At 40.5% G+C, this 21,563-nt stretch overlaps 1 protein-coding gene and 1 non-coding gene across 3 annotated transcripts; both read right to left on the bottom strand.

The window, feature by feature from the left end:
- Nucleotides 1–1,020: 1,020 nt before the first annotated feature.
- LEMD1 (LEM domain containing 1) lies at nucleotides 1,021–19,953 on the bottom strand. Of its 2 annotated transcripts, XM_061632167.1 has the most exons (8): nucleotides 19,741–19,953; nucleotides 13,776–13,947; nucleotides 10,194–10,304; nucleotides 8,652–8,725; nucleotides 6,560–6,643; nucleotides 5,285–5,383; nucleotides 1,993–2,054; nucleotides 1,021–1,396 (listed from the first exon to the last, which is right to left on the bottom strand). In XM_061632167.1, the coding sequence occupies exons 2-8, from the start codon at nucleotides 13,927–13,929 to the stop codon at nucleotides 1,189–1,191; spliced, it is 792 nt and encodes a 263-aa protein (XP_061488151.1). In that variant the 5' UTR covers nucleotides 13,930–13,947; nucleotides 19,741–19,953; the 3' UTR covers nucleotides 1,021–1,188. The 2 variants fall into 2 exon arrangements, with proteins under 2 accessions (XP_061488151.1, XP_061488152.1); XM_061632168.1 differs by lacking the exon at nucleotides 19,741–19,953 and having other exon boundaries at nucleotides 13,745–13,847.
- Nucleotides 19,555–19,626, bottom strand: TRNAW-CCA (transfer RNA tryptophan (anticodon CCA)). The gene has a single exon. It is a non-coding gene; the product is annotated as a tRNA-Trp (tRNA).
- Nucleotides 19,954–21,563: the final 1,610 nt, after the last annotated feature.

Below are 21,563 nucleotides of genomic sequence, written 5' to 3'. Positions count from 1 at the left end.
GAGGATGGGAGCAGAGAGGTGTAATAAAGCACTTTAATGGAGATTGTAGAAATTATACAGAAAACATGTTCACTGGAAATATAAAATTTGTCTCAGAGCAACTAAGGAGCTTTTACCATTTGAGAGCTACTTTATGCTGTTTAAAGAAAACACAACTATAAAATCTGCAACTCCATAACCTGGTATTTCAGTTTCTTGGTACTAGTTCAACTAAGAACAAGATAAGTTGAACTTTATAATGCAGTGGCTTTCATGCTTCAAAAAACAACGCCATGAACTTGTGAGGAAAGCTTTGGTCCAAAATGTTTAAAACAGCAGACTGCTATGAAAAGTATTTTCATGAATCTTTCAAAATCTGGCATGAGAAAGTATTTAACAGCAATTATGCAACACATTTTTAAAAAATCAAAAACAGTCTGCTGTAATTCAGCTCTTAATACTCAAATGTCAGATTGCCAATCAGAAGGAAAGATGCCAATAAGAATCAATCTGTTTTGAGCTTAGTGAGCTACAGCTGTATGTGCATACTTCATTACAGAACAGATAGACTACCTCAAGCAGGAGCTCTTGTGTCCTCTGCACTGTACAATGTAGTAGTTTGCTCCTTCTCAGACCCTTCCCCCCCCAGCCTAGCTTCTGATTGCCTGGCTGTGATGCAGGCATGACCTCAGTGCTTCAGTAGTGTCTTGCTTGGCTCCTATACTACTCAGTGCAGAACCACTCTGCACTGCACCTTCTATGTGCTCACACACTGCTGTGCTATTGTTTTTCCAGGTTCATATTTCTTATTTAGTTCATCATGCTTTGGCAAACCTTTCTGGACAGACAGAGCTTCTCACATAATACAAACAAATAGACTGGAAAATTGGCTGGTAACAGAAACGTCCACCATCTACAATTTTTTTTTAAAAAAGGCATAAAATGCCAAACAGCAATTTTCATTAAACCTTTTAAGGAAATACACATCTATGAACTCAGCAACGAAGAGGCATTATAAAGAAAGCAGATGCTGCCAGATGCTTAAGGCAAAAGAGACGGTGGTTTATTATATATTTGAAAGAAAACACACAAACATGGGATATTCCTTTGTGCCTTTTAATTAGCTACCTAAATCACTTAATTCATAAACAGCTAGACAGAACCACCTCCTTTGGTCTAACAATTCCATCTCTACAGGATGGGATACACTTATTTGCCCTTGGTAAAGCTTGTGAATGGATTTTCAAAATTAGTTTCCATAGTTACATACACAAAGACAAGGAAAACGAAGATGGCAAACACAGCGATCTTTACACGTATTGGTATAAGTCCTTCTCTTGGTTTCTCACATATCACCTGGGCTCTTTCAGGCTCTTTCTTCACTGAAGGAGGATTCTCTTTTATTGCTACTCTTCTTCTAAAACGAGAAACACAAGAGGCAATACTGAGGGTCATACTTTTAAAATCTAAAGAGAAACATTACTGTCAAACTTGGCCTGTGGGTGTGTGTGGAGATAAGGATCCAGCCCAGTGGCTAGATCCAGTTCCCTACCCTTGCTGTAAATAGGTTCTCTGATGGGCAATATTCACAAGCTCAGTGTGTTCAGTGAAGTTATTTCACAACATACGGAAAGCCATAATGTAGCTTCTTCAGCTTTCTTCCAAGGCTACACTCCCACCATATATTTATTTCACTATTATTCCACTTTAAATCATCATGGCTTACCCCCCAAATTCCCAGAGCTTTCTGGTAAGAGAGACTAACTGTTAAACCACTCTGGAAACTGTAGCTCTGTGAGGGGAGTAGAGGTCTTCTAACAACTCTCAGAACCCATCACAAACAACACTTCCCAGGATTCTTTCAGGGTAAGCCATGGCAGTTTAAAGTGGAATAATAGTGAAATAAATGTGTGGTGTGAATGTGGCCCAAGAGAGGAGGGAAAAGGCCCACTTCTGTATGTATGTGTGTGTGCGTGAGGCCTCTGTAGATAATTTTTTGAAGAGCTTTATTACCTGTGTCCTACAGTAAAGTTAACATCAGGACAGCCAAAGTCTTGGTGTGGTACATCAATTGTCTGCAAAAGAGAAAAAGGCTTGTGAACAGATGAAGTTTTTATAAGCATACAAGCAGTCACCTCCTTTTGTTGGCATGGTGAAAGCTTGTAGTTTAATGGGACTGTCATATAGGGAATAGCAATATTCTATTTTAGTTAGTATGATATAAAGATGTCCTGATATAAGGTTTGTACTTTTATCAATCACAGTGATTCCCTAAACATATTCGTTTCTTATTAATTAGAATATCCTCTGAGACAACCCCAAATATGTTAATTTATTGTGGATTGTCTGGACATAATCTTCCTTGAGTTTGGATTTGGGAAGGTGCAGCCCTTGGCTTCCTGTCATTTGATGTGTTGAACCACAGAGGCAGCATCTAGAAAAGAAAGCGTCACTGTCTCACTTATAGAAGGTAAATATGTAGGCCAGCTGCATGTTCTCTTTATCAGGTCTGCAAAGTTCATTGAAACGCACTGCAATTTTATGAACTACGTATCTAATACCGATATCAGACAGAGGAATGACTTTTTGAAGTTGTAAAATACAGCTGCGACAAATTCTGGGTCTTATGTCCTCTGCAACCTATATGATTCCTACCTTAAAAGCCCTCTTAGAGCATGTTACCAGCTAAAAATCATTATTACTTCTGTACTTTTATTTCTTCATTAGACAATAAATCTTTCATTGGTGGTACTTTACAATCAATGAATACGTTCTTACTTAAAGATAAATAGTGTTTAATCTGGGAATTGCCAAGTTACCTCACAACTGCGCCTCTACCATTTGGTTAAACTCTTATTGCTGCAGGTAACTGCATATTCAATCTACCTGAAGTTTATTTATGCTTCTTTTCTACCAAAAAGGCCTTCCCAGAAAGCTGGGACTGGGAAACTAATAGGCATGCTGATACTGTACATTTAGGGATTTTTATAAGGCAATAAGGATGCATTAAAACATTTAAAAACCATAGTTTTCTTAGCTTTGCAGGCCTAAAGGTAGAATATCAGAATATTTGTTTCTCAGTACCAGGCCTTCATTCAGCTGGAAGCTTGCTGGTCACATTTTCACTATCTTTTGAGTCTTAAATGTTGTAGAGAGACAGGCTTTGTAGGTGCACTGGTGTCCTTCCCATCAACCTACACGTTCAGTTTCGTTCTCAGATATGCCAGCTGCTCATTGGGAGGAAGTCAAGTTGCTTTCACTTTAGGCAGCAGGCTCATTCCCTGCTCATATTTGATTTTAGCATAAACTTCTTTTGTCCTGACTGGTCCCTTCAGTGGAGTTTTAGGATATACAAAACACCACTGAAATGATTGTCTGTCTGTGTGCAACCAGGAAAAGCACAGCAGGATTCCCTATCATGCCCCATGGTAAGTACAAGCTACCAACCCAGAGGCATGGGAGGTCTGTGGAGGGTGTAGTAGTGGTAGCAGTAATGGGACTGGCTAGCAGGGTCCAGTGATGGGAGTGCATTCCTGACCCCCATTCCCTCCTCACAGTGTCCCTACAGTAAAAGTAAGTGGTTGACAGGGTTCTAGTCTCTCTCAGTAGTTGCTAAGAGAAATCTGGAGGAGCAACTGGTATTATTTACCTTTGCTTGGTTGTGCTTTGGGGACCTAGATTGGCATTACTGTCGAGCTAGCATTTCCTTTGTGCCTGCTGCTGAACCTCTATAAAACTTTTCAACTTGCCAACCCATAAACAGATTATAAAGACACTATCAGTCTGCAAGACTCTCTCCTCCAAACTGTTAACACTATAAAAAGCTATTCTACAAGCATGAAACAATAGGCAAAATCTTTTATACACAACTTCTGAAATAAGATGAAGATCTGATCTCTTTTCACCATCCTGAGGGAGTTAAGATTAAAGGTAAAATTCTTCAACATGTGTTTTTTTAGATAGAATTACTGGTTATGCTCAGAGCTTTACTGTTTATAATTACTCATGACCACAGAAACCCATAGAAAGTGTACTGTTAAGTTTAAGAGTTATATTCATTTCAACCTAACAAATTCAGCAGGCAACACCTTAAAAAAATATTTATACTTCTTTTTCTAATTCGATGCATTATGATCAAAACACTATTGTGCCAATAAAGCCTTCACTATACTACTAGCCAAAAGGAAGCAACAGGTCAGATGACAGAACCTATGAAACATTCATGGCAACCCAACAGATTAAATAAAAGGGTTAGCTGCCTATTTTTTTTTTAAAACACCTCTGGAACATTACTTCATGTTGTCATAACGATTTATCTGCTGCTGAGGAATACAATAAACAGGTTTAATACAAAGGTATGTCAGAATTCTACAAATAATTTGAATATGCCCTAACCGTTTATAATACCTTCTCAGCAATGCATCCTAGAAGGTTAAACAAACAAACATTTTAAAAAAGAGGTTCAGATCTTAAAAACCACAAGCCTCATTCTAACTTCTCCATGAATAGGAAGGTAAGCAGTGGGCAGCGCAATCCAACTGATGGGTAGCCAGCAGGAAGAGGGCCTGAGGAGGAGGAGGAGCTGGCTGGAAGCTCCACGGCATCCATTTGCGACTCGGAAGCTGCTGACCCGACTGAACAGAGGCTCTGTTGGCAGCCACATACAGAAGCCAGACGGGAAGAGCCTCCTCGAACAAACAGGCCTACCAGGGAGTAGGCAATCCCCGTAGGCCACCATGGGAATATATTTGCCGTGCCAGCCTATTAGTCAGTGGAATTCTTGTGGAGACTTGGAACTTGCGTAAGCCCCCCACATGGCTCCTTCTCTGACACACACCCCGGAACACCCTGTTTGGGGGGCTACTGGCCAGCTTCCACTGGCTCTCCGTCCGCTAGGCTGGCCATCCCTGGAGGACCCCCGGTGGCACCGGCAGGTCCTGGTGACAGGGGGCTTCTGCTGGCAGAGTCCAGCAGTGCTGGGAGCCTGCCAGCTCAGCCAGGGGTCCACTGCATCCAACTCCTCCCAGCCTAATGAAAATAAGAGTTGGATTATGTCCCTAACCATGGTTTGTTAGCACCAACAGCATGTAAAGCAGATATCAAAAGTTTAACAACTCTGGTATAGCAAAGATAACAGTTTCAGCAGTTAGGCAAAGGATAAAAGAAAAAATATACAGACTGATATGTTAAGAATGCTGTTCACAAGTGATATTTTATGCTTTTGTTCTAGAACTCTGGTTTCAAGAACGACACCTCTAGCGCCATATTTAAAATCTGATTGTCTTGCACATTTTTGCAAGAATACCTTTTGTCTGCAATTCCTTTCAGAACTGTTCCCAGCTTTCTTCCTTAGTCCTTGTGACCGATGTAGTGCCACTTTACCCTCTGGTAGTATTTCTTGTAGCTGTTAATAAGCAAGCTTTAATTAAAGAAGCATGGGCGGGGAGAAAAGGATGAAAGTCTGAAACATTACAGCTTCAGTTCTATCATTAATTACAATAAACTTAAGCGTATGACAAATTATGCCCAAATTTGAAGTGAACATTTTCTTAGAATAAAATATTCAGATTTCCCCCCACACATAGGATACTGTAAACAAAAACTGAATTGGAAGCAAATCAAATAGGTAGCTGTCAGGATGCAGGATTGGGGCCCTGAAGTTTCAGACGATGAGGAGAGGGAGGGGGTCATTTGGACAGAGTCGTGTGAAGGAGAAGCAGAAGAGGGGGAGGGAATCTCAGAGATAGAACTGTCTGGGAGCGAGGACCTTGAATGTCCAACAGACACAGATTCTTACCGTGAGCTTCCCACGCCTCCTCCCCCTCCGAGCTTGGAGGAGTTGGAGAAGGAGGGAGGGCAAGGAGGAGTCCAACCCCCTCCTGATCCAGGAAAAAGCAAGGAGAAACAGCCAGATGGTTTAAGCATTGCCCCCCCGCTTTTCCCCATACCTGAGTCAGATTTCTCAGAAGGGGAGGGGGCGGTGGCACCCCCTTCACCACGTACAAGGAAACAGCAAAAGAGGCGGCAAAAGAAGGGGAGAGGCGGGGTGTGGATGAGGGCACTTTGAGGCGGAGTGAGAGAATTCGCACTCGTTTGCCCCCTTCTTAAGGGACAGGGGGAGTAGTGGTTCCTTGTTCTGTCAACTCTCTTCTCTGTCGCAGGTTATGTTTAGTAGTTAAAGTTCATGAGATGACGTAGTCTTTGTCTGGATATCACTTTAATAAAAACTGATTTGCTTCCACCAACTGGTCTGGTTCCTGAGCCTCAACCTGGACACGACAGTAGCAAGCCTTCAGAGTCAGCATCCATGGGAAGAAAATACTGCAACAAAGAGGCCAGCAGTACATCATACTGAACATTCTTTAAATCAGTGTTCTTCATCCTTGGGTACCCAGATATTGCTGGATTACTACTCCCATAATGGTCAAGGATGGTCAAACCAATGGTCAAGGATGATGGGAGTTGTAGTCCAACAACATCTAGGGGTCCAAGCTTGATGAACAATGAAGGAAATAACCCAGACAATTAAAGAATTGCACCAGCCTAACTAAATTAATGGGCTCCAACAGTAACTACTTACTTCTGCCACTATTTTGGCTAAGCTGTGTTCAACATCAGGCGACAAGAGCTTCTTCTGCCGTTCTGCCACATCTATAGGTGATTTCTAAAGTAGAAGAGAAACCATAAAAACCATGGCTGGAGCTGAAGATAGAAAAAACCATATGCTGTTGTGGTGGTGTAAGGATGGGACAAGTTCTCATTCTTTACTGAGAAGCATTGATCACAAGTTCAGGATAAAAAGGCTGTGTGCAACTTACTTCTTTCTTTGAGTGATCACCTGTGCAGCCATATGTATGGGCTCTGTGTCTGCACAGGGCACCATTCAGAACTTGCTTCAATTAAGTCCCACAAGTTGGCATTTATTGGCCCATACTTTGAGAAGGAAAGCCTCAGGTGCATGCCCAAGGGATAGGGAAAGCACTGTCCACTCAGTTCTCTGCCTATATTGCCACAGGAGTAATTCCTGGCAAACAGGACATCTATGAATATGAGTGAAAGAAGGGCAGGTTGTGAAGATGCACAGGTCACTTGAAGAACATCAGTTACAGGGAAGCAACTTCAGCGGTATCCAACAAAGTACAGTCCTGACTTTTGGCTTTGGCTCACATCAGACTTCTGCCTTGACATCATACTGTTGGAAGCTTGTGAGGCCCACTCCCAAGAAAAATCACAGAAAAGGGAAGATTAGAGGCCTGACAGCTTACTTAGTAAGTTTTTGGTATTAAAGTCATGAATCAATTTCAAAGATGCATGAATCAACTTTGTGCTCTTAACCTAAACAGAGAACATTAGTTATTGTGTTCATTGGTGGTTGGATATTTTCTATCATGGTATTTCTTAAATGAAGTCTGCTGCATAATAGGTGACCAAGGCAAAAGGAAAAGCATACAAAAAGATCTTGATAAAAACAAGAAGCCAGAAACTGTAACTAAAAGAAAACTGAAAACAAATGAGTCCATAAATATGAAAAACAGCTTCCAAACTTCTCTGAGAAATAAAAACTTTCCACAATGCTGCTGCGGTGGACAAAAGAAAACCAGTAATGTGTGCTCGGCCCCACAAGACATGTGTATGAGGAAGAATTTTCCCCTTCAGACAAGGCATCGTGAACACCATCTTATAGGCTTTTACTCTAGAAAATTCTTAATAGCCCTTGGGACAGGTGAAGAACCAAAACGTGTGCTTGCACAGAGACCACAAAGAACCAACAATTCATTACAATAGCAGGATTAAATAAGACTGACACTTTGAATGAGAACAGAAAATGTTTTCCTGCCTGCAAGTTACGAGCAGGGGCTATATGGGAACTTCAGAGTTAGCTAATGGCTCCTTTTGATATCTAGCAACATAAACATCAGGGAGCATAGGGGTTGTCCCCAGGGGCCAATAAATCATTTTAACACAGACTTAAAGTTATAAGGAATGGCAGTATGTTTCCCTCTCCCACCCACCAACAACCCAGCAGCTGAGCTCTAGAGAAGTCAACTATGAGAAAGAAGAATAGCTAAGCATTTTAACAGATTGCTAAGGAGCTTGTGGAATCTCCTATGAAAGTTTGGCATGCAAGATAAGAAAGTCTTTGGTAGGACTTAAATCTAGCAAACACTTTTTTTGCAAAGGGCTGATCAGTGCATCAGTGCAAGGTTGGCATCCCTGTGGAATTGGTGGGTTGCCAAGAAAACAAGTTCTGCCTTGATCCCTTCCCCAGAATTTATCTTCTTTAGGCCAGCAATCAAAGTAGCAAATTTGATTATTAGAGCTGAAGATCTATGGGGTAACAATTTACTGCGTGGATGTGAACACTGTTCTGTCCCTTTTCTGGAATATTTTAATATACCTGAAATTCTTTTTTATTGCCAGTTATAATTCCTTTGACATGTATTTTCTGTCTGTAAATAAAGTTGGCATATTCTGAGCATACTATTTTGCATCAGATTTCCTAGGGCTCTAGTGCATTAACAGAAGCCACAGAAGAAAAACATTCCAATTATGTGACTGGAATAATTGCTTCTCTTGTCAAGAGTTTGACACAAAGTACATCAGTTTATATTAGTTCATCATTTCCTGCATTTAGCTGTAGCCATAAAATATTCATGCCTTGGGTTACTTACGTTATCAGACCCAGAGGCACATTCAGCTGTCACTTTGAGGCTGTTTGTTTGGAAGACTACTTCTGTGGTTTTTCCTGGGTGAGATTAAAAACAGTTTTGAGCAGTTCTCACTGAATGATTATGCCACATTAAACAATACAATATTTTTAAGAAAAGAGTTCCAAACTCAAGAGCTCTGAAAGTTGTGTTTGAAAGAGTTTTCGGACAGAGAATTTACTGCCAAGAATGGTAGGATACATGATTTTACAGAAATGATATGCTTGCCTGATGTATTCTCAGTTAGATTTCTATAATAGTCCCCCCACCTTCTTATTACTATTCAAAGGGAAAAACTTTTATGGTTTCCGAAACCATCATGCTTTCAGCAATCCTGATCTTTGAAGGTGCCTAGTACCAAGTAGAGACCATACGCTCAAGAAAGCAGTCCTTCACACATGTCCCTAACTAGATAGGGAAGTATGCATGCAAATAATGTGTATGGGTACAGCCTTGAAACACTCACACCTCAAAAACCGAATCTTGACATCAAACTGTTCAAGGAGAAACAGGAGACTACTTTAATGCGACAGCTCCATGAGATCCCCACAGAGGAATTTTTTTCATATGCTACCTTAGTTATGAAAGTCATCATATGAAGCTGCAACAAATCTATTATTTGTAGACTACATTGCTACAAGTCAATGGAATGTGTGTATTTCAAAATGACCTTAGGATTCTCCTTTTGAATTGTGAGCCATTATAGGCTTTCCTTTCACATCATAGGGCTGCATTCCTATAACACCTACCTGGGAGGAAGTCCCACTGAACCCTATGGGGCTAACGTCTGAGTTGACATGTATAGAATTGCACTGCAAGTCTGTTTTCTTGGTGGCTGAAGATCCTACTTGTTTACTTCCAAAGCTATTTACATGTGTAGGGAATCAGTCACCCTCACATCCATGCCTAAAGTTCTGGATCACTGGTAATTAGTTTCCTGTCTGGAAATTCACAAATTTTAATTCATGTTTGCTCAGACATTTCCTTCCCCTGATTAAGCAATGTCAACTTTTTTTTAACAAAAGAAAGGATAATCTTTTTATTTTAGAGTCAAGAGCTGCTATCTAAAGGCAACTTGTGTGTAAGGGAATCCCACATTTACTCTTTGTGAAGACATCTCTACATACAGTATCTCCATCTCTGAAGGGACAAACAACTTTTTTAAATTAAATGACATATTTGGATCACAGCTATGAATAAGTGGCTTTGGCTTCAGTTGGCAAATCCCTTAGAATCCAGAGACCTACTTTGGCATCCAAGGAGATAACTTTGAGGCCTATTTTCTTCCCTCATGATGATTTGTTCCACTGTAAGAACTTGCTGAGCTACTGACCCATGCATTTCTATTAAAATAACTTCTCATTGAAATATAAAATTATTGGAACTAATTTCAACATCTGATAATGACTGCTTAACCATTATCAGAACAGGTATTTGCACTATATTATAAATTTACAAACGCTCTGAAAGCATAATTTCATTTAGTGAATTATTACTATATACTACCTTCTTCATAATTTTCAGTATCATCAAGCCTGTTCGTCATTCCAGCTGCCATTGCTGGACATTGCTTCATCAACTGCTGCAGCTTGTTCTCATAAATGGTCCTTGTAGAAGCTTAAACAAACAGACCAGTATGCAAAAGCTTTTAGTATTGGCTCGGTGAATTTCCCAGTATTTAAAAATTAGTATCATTGAATGGGAAATTTTACATGCTCAGAATGGTTAATTCAAATACAGTAATAGCCAAAAATCCTTTCAGTTTAAGAACATACCTATAGCCAACAGATATTTCTATTAAAATTTAAAGAGCAGGGGAATTGGGCAGCTGTAGTGAATGCACCAGGGAAACAGGAAACCTGATCTCCTCTCTGAGATATTGTACTGCCCTACAAAGTTGTAAAAATGCAAACACAATTTGGGTTGGTCTTTCACAGTTCAATCCACTTCCTGTGTAGCTTGGAAGAATGTTGGTAACATGTGCCTCTGAACATAGGGCGAGTGGTAGCAACACCTGCAATTAGCCCAAATAACAGAAACAAGACATGTGCTGTGCTGGTCTTGTTTCAGCAGGGAGGAATTGTTGTGCTGAGAGTTGTTGGGAGACTTCTATTCCGCTGACAGAGCTCCAGTGGCCAGAGGGGTTTAACAGTCAGTCGCTCGCACTGAAGATCTGTGAGGGGAACAGAGCCCCTCCTAGCAACTCTCAGTACCCTTCACTAACTACACTTCCCAGGATTCTTTGGGGGAAGCCATGACTGTTTAAAGTAGAATAAATTTCTGGCATGGGTGTGGCCCCTATTAGACAAGGCAAACAGCTGTTATTCTGGCTTTTAGAACACTGACCGTTGGTTCTAACGAAGCATGCCTGCGCTATCAAACTCTAACTTTAAATTTCTTAAATTTATTAAAAACTACCCATGCATTTCTTTAACTTTTAAACTACAGAAGATGAAGGTCAGAGTATGGGGCAAGGTCAGTAAGAGGAGTACAGGTACTCTGTGAACATGGCTGATTTTTAATTAATTTCAACAAATTATAAGACCTCTGACAGAAAAAAGTCCAACAGGGATCTGGATTGTTTTACTCTTGTTTTAGACGTTGAACTCTGGAATCCCTGTGTTTTGTGTATCGCCATGAAAACATAGAAGGGTTGCTAAGCAAGTGTAGGACCGTAAGTTTTGTAAGATTTTGTTTTAAATGAGCTTATAGGAAGTAGCAAAATGGCATGGGGGGCATTTTCAATTTAACATGGCAGAATGTGAAAAATCCATGCTGGCTATAGTATACAGCCACACTTGTGACTGTATAATAATTTAACATGAGTTGATTTAATCACTTCATGTTATTAATAACATTATTACACCTTAATCTAATACAGGGGACCTTAATCAATACAGGAAATCCAAAGCTAGAGCATTCCCAGCAGATGGCTGTCCAGTATCTACCTGAAAACCTCCAGCAAAGGAAAGCCCACCATCCACTAAACAATTCATACTATTATCAAACTGTTACGGTGTTTCTCCTAATATTCAGTCAAGATCTACCTTCTTGTAACTTAAGTCCATTAGATCTGCCCTCTGGGGCAGCAGGGAACACGTTTTTGGCCTCTTCTATGCGATAGCTGTTCAGGTTTTCGAAGAATGCTATCATATCCCCACTCAGTCTTCTCCAAGCTAAACTTAGTTCATTCAACCTTCCGTCATTGGACTTGTTTTCTGTACCCCTGATCGTCTTCAATGAGCCCCACTGAACCCATTCCAATTCATCTATATCCTTCTTGAAGTGCGGCACCCAGGACTGGACATAGTACTTCAGACAGGTTCGGACTGTTGCACATTTTATTGTGCAATAAAATGGAACTATTACCTCTGCATAATTCATTACAATTTTGAACCATGCATTTTCAAAGGATTTTGCCTAAAAAAATCCAAGAATAATTTGATGGAATGGACTTACTGGTTTACATGTATGTTAGGGACATGAACTGGATTAAGAGAGTTCTGTCCATCCCTACTACCACCTCATACCTGTGCATCTGAGGGGTTTTTTGCTTTGTTTCTGGCCTGAACGCAGAATTTTGCACTTGTCTCTGTTTAATTGTTAATTCTGCTCTTCCCATTTTATCAAGGTCATTTTGAATTTGATTCCTGTCTTCTGATGTGTCATCTACCACTCCCCATTTTGTGTGATCTACAAATTTGATAATCCCTCCACACCTTCATCTAAGTCACAGGACTGGAGACAGGATGCTGCAGCATTTTTTGAGTGTACTTTTCCAGCCAGCTGTGAATCTTCCTGATGGTTTTGTTATCTAGCCTACATTCAGTGCATCCATACTTGTCTAAACGGTACAGGTGCTGTGAAAATGCTGTACCTTTGTTTTTGCATTTAAAATATATATTTCATAGTTACAACAGTGGCATTCAGTTTCTCAAACCCAGACAGCAGACTGCTTTTGTAGAAATTAAGTATTGGAGCTTCAGGAAGAAAAGGAAAATACACGGCTTGTCTGGATATGAAAGGAGAATTGCCACCTTATTTTCATCATAGCTCCTGCATCATGCCAGGACCTCCAGCTGCAAATCAAGCAGAAATATAGCAGGTAAAACTGACCTATTATTTTGTATACATGGGCCTTGGTTGGTCTGTGTATTATGGGGTACCACCCACAATTATTCAATTTCATGTTCAGTTATTGCATAATTCCAACCTTCTGCTCTAAGTTTGCTGGGTGATATAAAGGGATGTATTTACATTGAAAAAAAGTTCTTTCTTGTGGGGGTGGAAATTGCCTTTGGATTACTTTTTCTTCTTTTCTTGCAGCTACCTGCTCTGCCCTGCTTCTGCAAGCTTTGCCAAGCTGAAGGTTTCAGGCCTACCCACTTGTAGGTAACTATGTCTTTATTCTAATATTCTAGGAAATTTAAGAGTAATTACACACAATTAGTGGCTGGAGGGAGTTAGGAGGAAATGTTTTATACTGTTAGTTCATATTTTATGGTTTTAATTAGCTTATGCATATATAAGTATTATATCACTTTAAGATATTTTCCAAGTTACTTTAACATGCTGTAATATCAAAGTATTATCTTTGTTTTGTTTTCTATCAGTCCTATAGTACCATTAGGTTTATGCAAACACTGCCAATGTAACTTTCAGGTTTTTTATTTTGCTCCATCATTTATGATTGTATTATGGTTTTTCATTACAAAATCTACTTCTTGTGAACTTCGCATCTTTTATAAACTGGTGCATTTGTTTCAGTGATAACTTGGAGTTTGTGGTTTTGAGTAATAGATTTGTGTTCTCCTCCTTGTTCCACCGGGTTGCTGCTAAGCAAACAGAACCATGGTGATGAACCTCCAACAAAGGTTGTGCATAGGCCAGAGTTTGGCAGTGCAGCATGAGCCTTGATTGGATACACTAATTGACATTCAGAACCTTATTTTCAACCTCTGAGTTTGCTTTGAGAACCATTTGCCTCAATGTGCTACTGCAGTTTCAGCCCCTCACTACCATACTGGATTCGGCTGTCCTTTATATCACACACACACCAATTCTAGTCATCACTCATCTGATGCATACGCAGTATTGGTCCAGGGCTGACTCCATATGCAGAAAGATGCTCCCGTAGTTCAGTGTCATTCAGAGCTTTAATGTCAATTTCATCTTTGGAGCCTTGTTCCACAGAATCTTTTTCGTTGCTTTCAACATGCACATCTACTGTAACCGTCTCCATATCTCCTAATGGTAGAGCCTATGAAAGACACAATCCTGGTTAAGGATATTCTCTTTGCTGCAATATTTTCCCGTTAATCACTTTTGTATCAGCTAAGTAAACATGAATTAGCTCAACTGCTACATCTGGATTCCTGCCAGTCTTAGAATCATTTCTAAAGAACTTAAAAGAACTATCAAATGAAATTTAACAGTATTATAGTGTTTATAAGCTTGTCGCCTATAGGAAGCTCTCAAGCAGGACCTGACCACAATAGCACTCCCCCCTCCTGCTGTTTCCACAAATAGTATTTGGAAGCATATTTCCAGCAAGTGTGGAGGGAGAGAATAGCCATCGTGGCTAGTAGCCATTGATAGCCTTATCCTCCATGAGAGTGAGTGAGAGTGAGAGAGCGAGAGAGAGAGCGCCTGGAATCAAGAATGACCAGTAAAAGTGCCTGCCAGCATGAAATATATTTTTGGCAGGACTAGGCTTTACAGTAGATAAGAGATTGCGGCCCCATGTCTGGTGCTCCCCTCTGCCCAGTAGCATCTTCTGCAACACACCATATAACATATCTTCCTAGTTCACATTATAGCCTGCCCTTGGTAGAGGCAGAGAAGCCTTCCTTTCAACAGTCATCTTGACTACAGTCCTGTAAAATGGAGTCCATGGAAGAAGGGGAGGGGTAGCAATTGTAGAGTACAAAAAGATTCATTGTCTTCCTGGAACTCTCAGCAAAATGTTAGTCACATGGGGTGTACCCTTTATAGAAGAGGAAGGCACACTGCACTTGAAGCCCTTCATAATACTCTTAAGTGAACTGGTGTTTACAATTATATATATAATCATTTCCCTAATGCAATATTGATCTAATGGGTAACACAACAGCTAAGAACAAAAAAGAGACTCCAACCACTGTATCGCATTGCAAAGGACAAAACTGCTGCTCCAGAATTACTCATGTATGTTTATTGTCCTGCTCATAAGCCAGTGTTGTAGGACACATTGATGTACTGTTGTTGGTTGTTTTCTGACCTTATTTCTGTTGTAACCTACTTTGGAAATATGTGATTAAGATTTTTTTTATTTAATAAAATAAAATCAGGGTGTGTGCAAATTTTATTCTAATCAACATATTATGTCCTCAGAATTCTATTTCTATAATCAAAACTATAAATCAGACTAAGAGCTTCTCCAGATTACTTATTAAGCATTTATCCTGATTTGCTTGCAGAAAGCTTACACAGAGGTTAGATTTTGTCTGGTCTTTATTGCATTTTTTTTTTACCAAGCAGTTTTCATTGATATGTTATTGATCTTGTTACTGTTATTGTAGTATCATGTCTTGATGTTGTACACCACCTTGTTATATTTTCTGTGAAAGTGTGATTTATAAATATCTAAATAAACAAATAAATAGTGACCATTCATTCTGATTTGTTTGCAGGACATTTATACAACAATGAGCATTCATCCCAATTTGCTTGTGGGGTGTTTATACATCTTCATGTTAATCATTTGTTCATTCCACACTTTTCAGAGCATTTTCCCACCAATTTCATAACTGCAAAAAGTCTGTTTAGGGTTTTTAAAAAGCGGATTTGTTGCACTTGTGTGCTAGAACACTTTAATCACATAAATCCTACCTTTCCAAAATCTGCTTAAATCCTTGCCACAAAAGAGATGTCTGACCCTCTTCACACCTTTTAGCAGTTTTCCAATTAATTCAGCCTCCAGGACTGGCAAAGGCCTTCGGCATTGTGGGCTAACAGAACTTGCTGCTGAAGCCTGCTCGTGGTTCTCACACCTTTTGAATTTTTTTTAGCCTTGCCCATGTTTTATGAAATGAAAAACTGGGGACTGATAGGGCCAGATCCAGGTTTGAGAAAGGCCTAGGCAATGTACTCTAAGGGGTCTCACATATAGCTGTACCAGGTTGTTGGTTCTAGCCAACTTTTTAGTTTCCCACAATGTCCCACAGCAGAGCTACGTCAGATGTGATAAATCAAAAGCATGGCTAGACCCAAGCACACGGGACAGCTTACCACAGCCAGGCACGCCCACTAGGAGCCACTGACGGAAACTCACTTTTGCCCAGGGACTTGTCAAATCTGGAGTGAACCCAATCAGTCCCTCATTTTTCATTTTTTAAAAATTGTCTGAATGAAATGTTCCTTTAAAATATATGTTTTTAATTTTGTGAATAGGAAAGAACAGAATGTAAAGTATGAAGGGGCAAGGGCAAAAAAAAAATCTCAAAAGAACTTCCAAGCAGCTTGTTCTGCTGTAGTTTCCTCACTGAGGGACTTAAGCCACAGCGCTTTAAAAAAAAAAAGTAACAGAACTGTTTTAAAAATCACATATTATACATCCACAAGTGTGGCTGTAGTGTATACTATAGTCAGCATGGATACTTTGCATTCCACAATGTTAAATTGAAAATACCCCCCATGCTGTTCTGATGCTTCTCATAAGCTCACTTCAAAACAAAACCTTACAAAACTTACTAGTCCTGAACTCAGAAACGCTTGCTTAACAACCCTCTAAATTTTCATGGCAATACACAAAACAGTCAGAGAGAATCGAGAGTTCAAAGTGTAAAAAGAGAGAGAAAAAGCCAGACCCCTTCTGGACTTTTTTCTGTCAGAGTTCTCATAATTTGTTGAAATTAATTAAAAATCAGCCATGTTCACAGAGTACCCGTAATCCTATTACTGACCTTGCCCCATACTCTGACCTTCATCTTCTGCAGTTCAAAAGTTACAAAAATGCCTGGCTGATTTTTAATTAAAGAAATTTTGCACTGAACTCAGTGGTAATAGTCAGGCATGCTCAGTAAGAACCGCCAGTGTTCTAAAGCAGACTCACAGCTGCTTGGCTTGGGTAATCAGGGGGCTACACCTACACCAGACCTTTATTTCACTTTAGATAGTCACAGCTTCCTGGGAAGAATCCTGGGAAGTGTAGTTTGTGAAGGGTGCTAAGAGAACACTGTTATTCCCCTGACAGAGCTCCAGTGGCCAGAATGGCTCAACAGTCTGCCACCCTGATTGAATCTCTGTGAGGGGAATAGGTCCTCTCCCATAAACTCTCAGCACCCTTCACTAACTACACTTCCCAGGATTCTTTGGGACAAGCCATGACTGTCTAAAGTGGAATAAAGGTCTGGTGTGGATGTGGCCAGTGACAGCTTTGTTTTAAATTTGGGTGGGAGACTACACGTGTCTGCTGTAGAATAAAAAGGTGGGGGAAATGTTGAAAAAGGATGATCCTGTTCACAATGTTTTCCTTTTGGAAAGGAAAGGGATTTCCCCTTTGCCCAGTGCCCACTCATCCAATCTCCTCCCCTCCCTGCCCCTCCACCAGGTCAGTTTCACCTATCTTAAGCATGATTGCACAGGAGTAAATCCCACTTAACTCAAAAAGCATGAAAATAATCAAACCTGCCCTACCTCCTATCCCCTCCCTCTTGCCCCTTCCCTCCCACTTTCTTCACCCCTTCCTCTCCCCCTCCCCTTCCAATCCCCTCCTTCTGCTCCCCTCCCCCCCTTCCTGCTTCCTTCTACTCTCCCGTCCCCCATGGTCAGTTTTACCTATCCTAGCCATGACTGCATGGGAGTAAATCCCATTGAATGCAATAAGTATGCAAATGATCAGACCTGCCTTTCCCCTCTCCTCACCCTTCCTCCTCTCCTCCCCTCTTCCTTCTTCCTCTTCCCCTGCCCACTTATCCCTCCCCATGGTCAGTTTTCCCAAACTAACCATGATTGCATGGGAATAAATCCCACTGAACTCAATAAACATGCAAATGACCAAACCTGCCCTCCTGCTCCCCCTCCTGCCTGCTCACCTCCCCACCTCCAGTGGTCAGTTTCACATATCCTAAGCATGATTGCAGGGGAGTAAATCCCACTGAACTTAATAAGTATGCAAATGATCAATCCATTCCCAGCAAACTTGCACAGGATACCATTTCTTACCTCCCGGATTAAAAAGCAGAGAAATTAACTAACAGGCAAAAAACCTTGCGGTTTAAGAACATACCTATAGCCTACAGATATTTCTATCAAACTTTAAAAAGCAGGGAAATTGGGCAGCTATAGTGAATGCACCAGGGGAGCAGGAGACCTGACCTCCTCTCTGAGATATTGTACTGCCCTACAAATTTGTCAAAATGCAAACACAATTTGGGTTGTCTTTCAAAGTCCAATCCACTTGCTGTGTAGCTTGGAAGAATTTGGTAACGTGCCTCTGAGCATATGGTGAGTGGTGGCAGCACCTGCAATCAGCCCAAATAACAGAAACAAGACATGTGCTGTGCTGATCTTGTTTCAGTAAGGAGGAAGCAACAATATTAAAACAGCTGATATAGTTCAGATAGTCATTTTAAATGTTTGATTTACTTTGCAATTTTAGTAAAGTTTTCTATAGTAAATCATTTTCTTTTGCTTCTGTGAATATGTGAAGTACATCAACACTTTGCAACACTACAAAAAAGCTCCAAAACCAATTGTGGAATAATGGCACTGACTGTGCTGCAGAATAGCTTCCAGTGGGTATCAGGAGTGTCTCAGTTTGCGCAAGATAAAACAGTGGGAAGTGAAATATTTTCTACCAAAATTCTAGGTGTGCTCTATGTTTTTAATTGACCATGCACACCTTTTCTTAAGTGGAGTAGTGTAAGCATAGCAGGCTGAAAACATGCATCTTGGGCAGGCCAACAACTAGTCGTTGCTTAAGTGGCAGCATACTATAATCAGTCTGAGTTTATATCAAACTGTAGTTTCAGATTCAACTGTTAATGCGCCCAAAATAGAAATAAAGTATGACCTCCAGTTTGAAACAAAAAAGGCTGTATTCACCATCATATCACATTGACCAATAAAAAGGCTTTGAAGTTAATAAAAATAAATTTGACAACAGATTTCTAGGATGAATAATGAAATATACTTTTCCAGGTTAGATTCTCTGTAGAAACAGTAGTAACACAGAAAAGAAAGAAAGTAAGAAGAACACCAACAAACATACAAAAATATCTTTGGAGATGGCAGCTGTTGCCACCACTCACCAAATTCTTCCAAGCTACACAGGAAATGGATTGGACTGTGAAAGACCAACCCAAATTGTTTGCGTTTTGACAAATTCGTACGGCAATACAATGCCTCAGAGAGGTCAGATCTCCTGCTCCCCTGGTGCATTCACTATAGCTGCCCTATTTCCTTGCTTTTTAAAGTTCGATAGAAATATCTGTTGGCTATAGGTATGTTCTTAAATCAAAAGGTTTTTTGCCTATTTGTGAATAGGGGTTCTAGTCATTCCGGACTGTGGTAAATTGTATCCCACCCTCTTGCTCGCCCACTCGTTTTTCTTTTCGGGATTTCCATCAAGCTGCAAGTTCAATTCGACACATTCTATAGGAATCGCGACCCCCAAATTCCTTTTATTACGTCTCACTTGACCGAGCCCCTGCTATTGTCTACGTTTTCCATCCTACACTGTAATCCCGGAAGCCCCCAGCAGCATTGCTCTTGATTTCCGTTTATACTGCCGGTATAGAGAGAAAGGCATAAGTATTTTTAAGCCTTCGATTCCATTGCTTATGCCTCAGTTAGGGACTAAAATAAATCTTCCTAATAGAAGTTATGACCCCGACGTGATTCGAACACGCAGCCTTCTGATCTGGAGTCAGACGCGCTACCGTTGCGCCACGAGGTCTCCGAAAGCTATTTTGAAACCTAAGCTTGAAGAAGCCGCAAAGCTTAGTCGGTTTTTTCCCCCGTTCCCTTTTCTGCGCATGCGTCATAAACTGTTTTGTTTTTATACACTCACCGAAGTGGGACACCTTGTTTGCTCTGCATTCTTAACTTGGCTACTCTTTGCCAAAGGCGAAAAGAAACCACATAGCCTTCGTTCTTTTTTACTTCCCTTCTCTTCACAATTCCCCTCTGAGTGCCCCCGTTTCCTGCAGAAACAGACCTCAAGACTAGTAATAGGAGGAGCAACAGTTTCACGCCCTCCCGCGGTGTTTTGAAACAGCCGTTTTGAAGTACAGCCCCTATGTATTGATCTAGCCAACCACTAGGCAGACCACGCCTCTTATGGGAGGAGCCTACATCAGATTGAGAGCGTGAGGTAAAGGCAGTTAGGGTGGTAGCTACCACCTGCCTCTCCATAGTGGGGAGCATCTTTTTACTGGGTAGGTACACTGAAGGGAGGGCAATAAAGTGATTTCTCAAGTGGAAAGTTTGGAAAAGGTGGCTTCCTGTGGGAAGTATAACAGAACTGTCATATTTAAAGTTTTCAGAGGATAACTTTGTTAGACTGTTAAGTGAAAATACAACAAAGAGCTTGTGGCACTTTAAAGCATGAAGCCTCCTCGGTTGGCAGATCGCCCCTCTTGCCTCTGACGAATTGCTACCACAGTACACCTTTTTTGTGATCTTATTGAATTCGCCTCTTTAATTTAATGAAGATATGAACCACAAACAAAAGAGGCTACCTTCGCACAACAGATCGATAACGATAATGCCAAGGAAGATTTGAATACATGTAATCTATTTAAATAAATCTTGCATAGCTGCCATCTGCCAGTTTGATAATCTCCAACTAAAACTGTGTGTGCGTGTGTGTAGGAGAGCCTGTCTTTTACCAAATTACTACTCTGAAGTATAGTAGTAGCAGTGCTTTTCTGTGACACTACTCACACCAGAACCTCTTTTTTTGCTCCCTATAGCAGCCATTTTGTGGGGCACCCATAGCACTTTTATCAAACTATGAGTTTGGCACCACATTTGTTTTCCAAAAAAAGTACTGACTAGTCCTAGTAGTATAAAGACTGCTTGCAGTCCAACGCTGTGCCCATTGAATTGGAACTCAAATAAATAACTGATTTCACTGGGACTTACAGAAAATGCACCTGTAGCCATAGTCTAATAGGTTGTATACACACCACACTTTTACAGCACATTTCCCCACTACCACCACAAGAATCCTGGGAACTAGTTTGTTATGGGTGCTGGGAATTGTAGCTCTATAGGAGGTAAACTACAGTTCCCAGGATTCTTGGGGGGGGAGATGTGCTTTAAAATGCATAGTGTGGGTTTTGTAGCTCCTTGAAAACTAACCCAAAATTTAATATGGCACAAGTTTTTGTGAATTGAGTCAACTTCATGAGATACACACTACTGCCAAGTAAGTGTGCATAAGATTGTAGCCACATCCTTTGCATATATGAAAATGTGGAGTTAGCACATATCCAGGTCATTGAAATCAATGTGTTTTAGTTCACCTAACTTCACTGGATTGCCACCTTGCATATGGGAGACAGCCCCACTGAACATAGTAGGATACTTCTGGTAAACATACATGGGTTCTTTTATTTTTAGATGATGCTCATCAGGCACTATTTTAAGATGGTGGATCTTTAAGAAGACAAATGCTTCTAAGATGGTGCTGCATCAATTTTATATATATATTAGAGAGAGAGAGTATATTTTATATTGAAAATAAACTTTTTTAAACAAAAAAGGTGCCTCAGCCTGATTAATGAGGGATGTTTTAATTGATTAAAAAGGTTGATCTAACTGCTTGGTTGATAAGGTTGCAAGCCACGCTGTTAAGTGATCTTGTCTATATGCCTAAGGACAATTCAT

The sequence above is a fragment of the Rhineura floridana genome, chromosome 6, assembly GCF_030035675.1.
Source record: "Rhineura floridana isolate rRhiFlo1 chromosome 6, rRhiFlo1.hap2, whole genome shotgun sequence".
Taxonomy (NCBI): domain Eukaryota; kingdom Metazoa; phylum Chordata; class Lepidosauria; order Squamata; family Rhineuridae; genus Rhineura; species Rhineura floridana.
This window is presented reverse-complemented; position numbering and strand designations above follow the sequence as displayed.

Bases quoted from the DNA above. Each gene is read 5' to 3' on its own strand.
- LEMD1 (XM_061632167.1), bottom strand. From the start codon at position 13,929: ATGGAGACGGTTACAGTAGATGTGCATGTTGAAAGCAACGAAAAAGAT. The intron at 10,305-13,775 runs GTATGCATCAGA...TGTTTGTTTAAG, and splicing joins CAGCCCTGGACCAATACTGC to CTTCTACAAGGACCATTTAT. The intron at 2,055-5,284 runs GTATTCTTGCAA...TCTCTTTTGCAG, and splicing joins AAAGGAATTGCAGACAAAAG to ACAATTGATGTACCACACCA.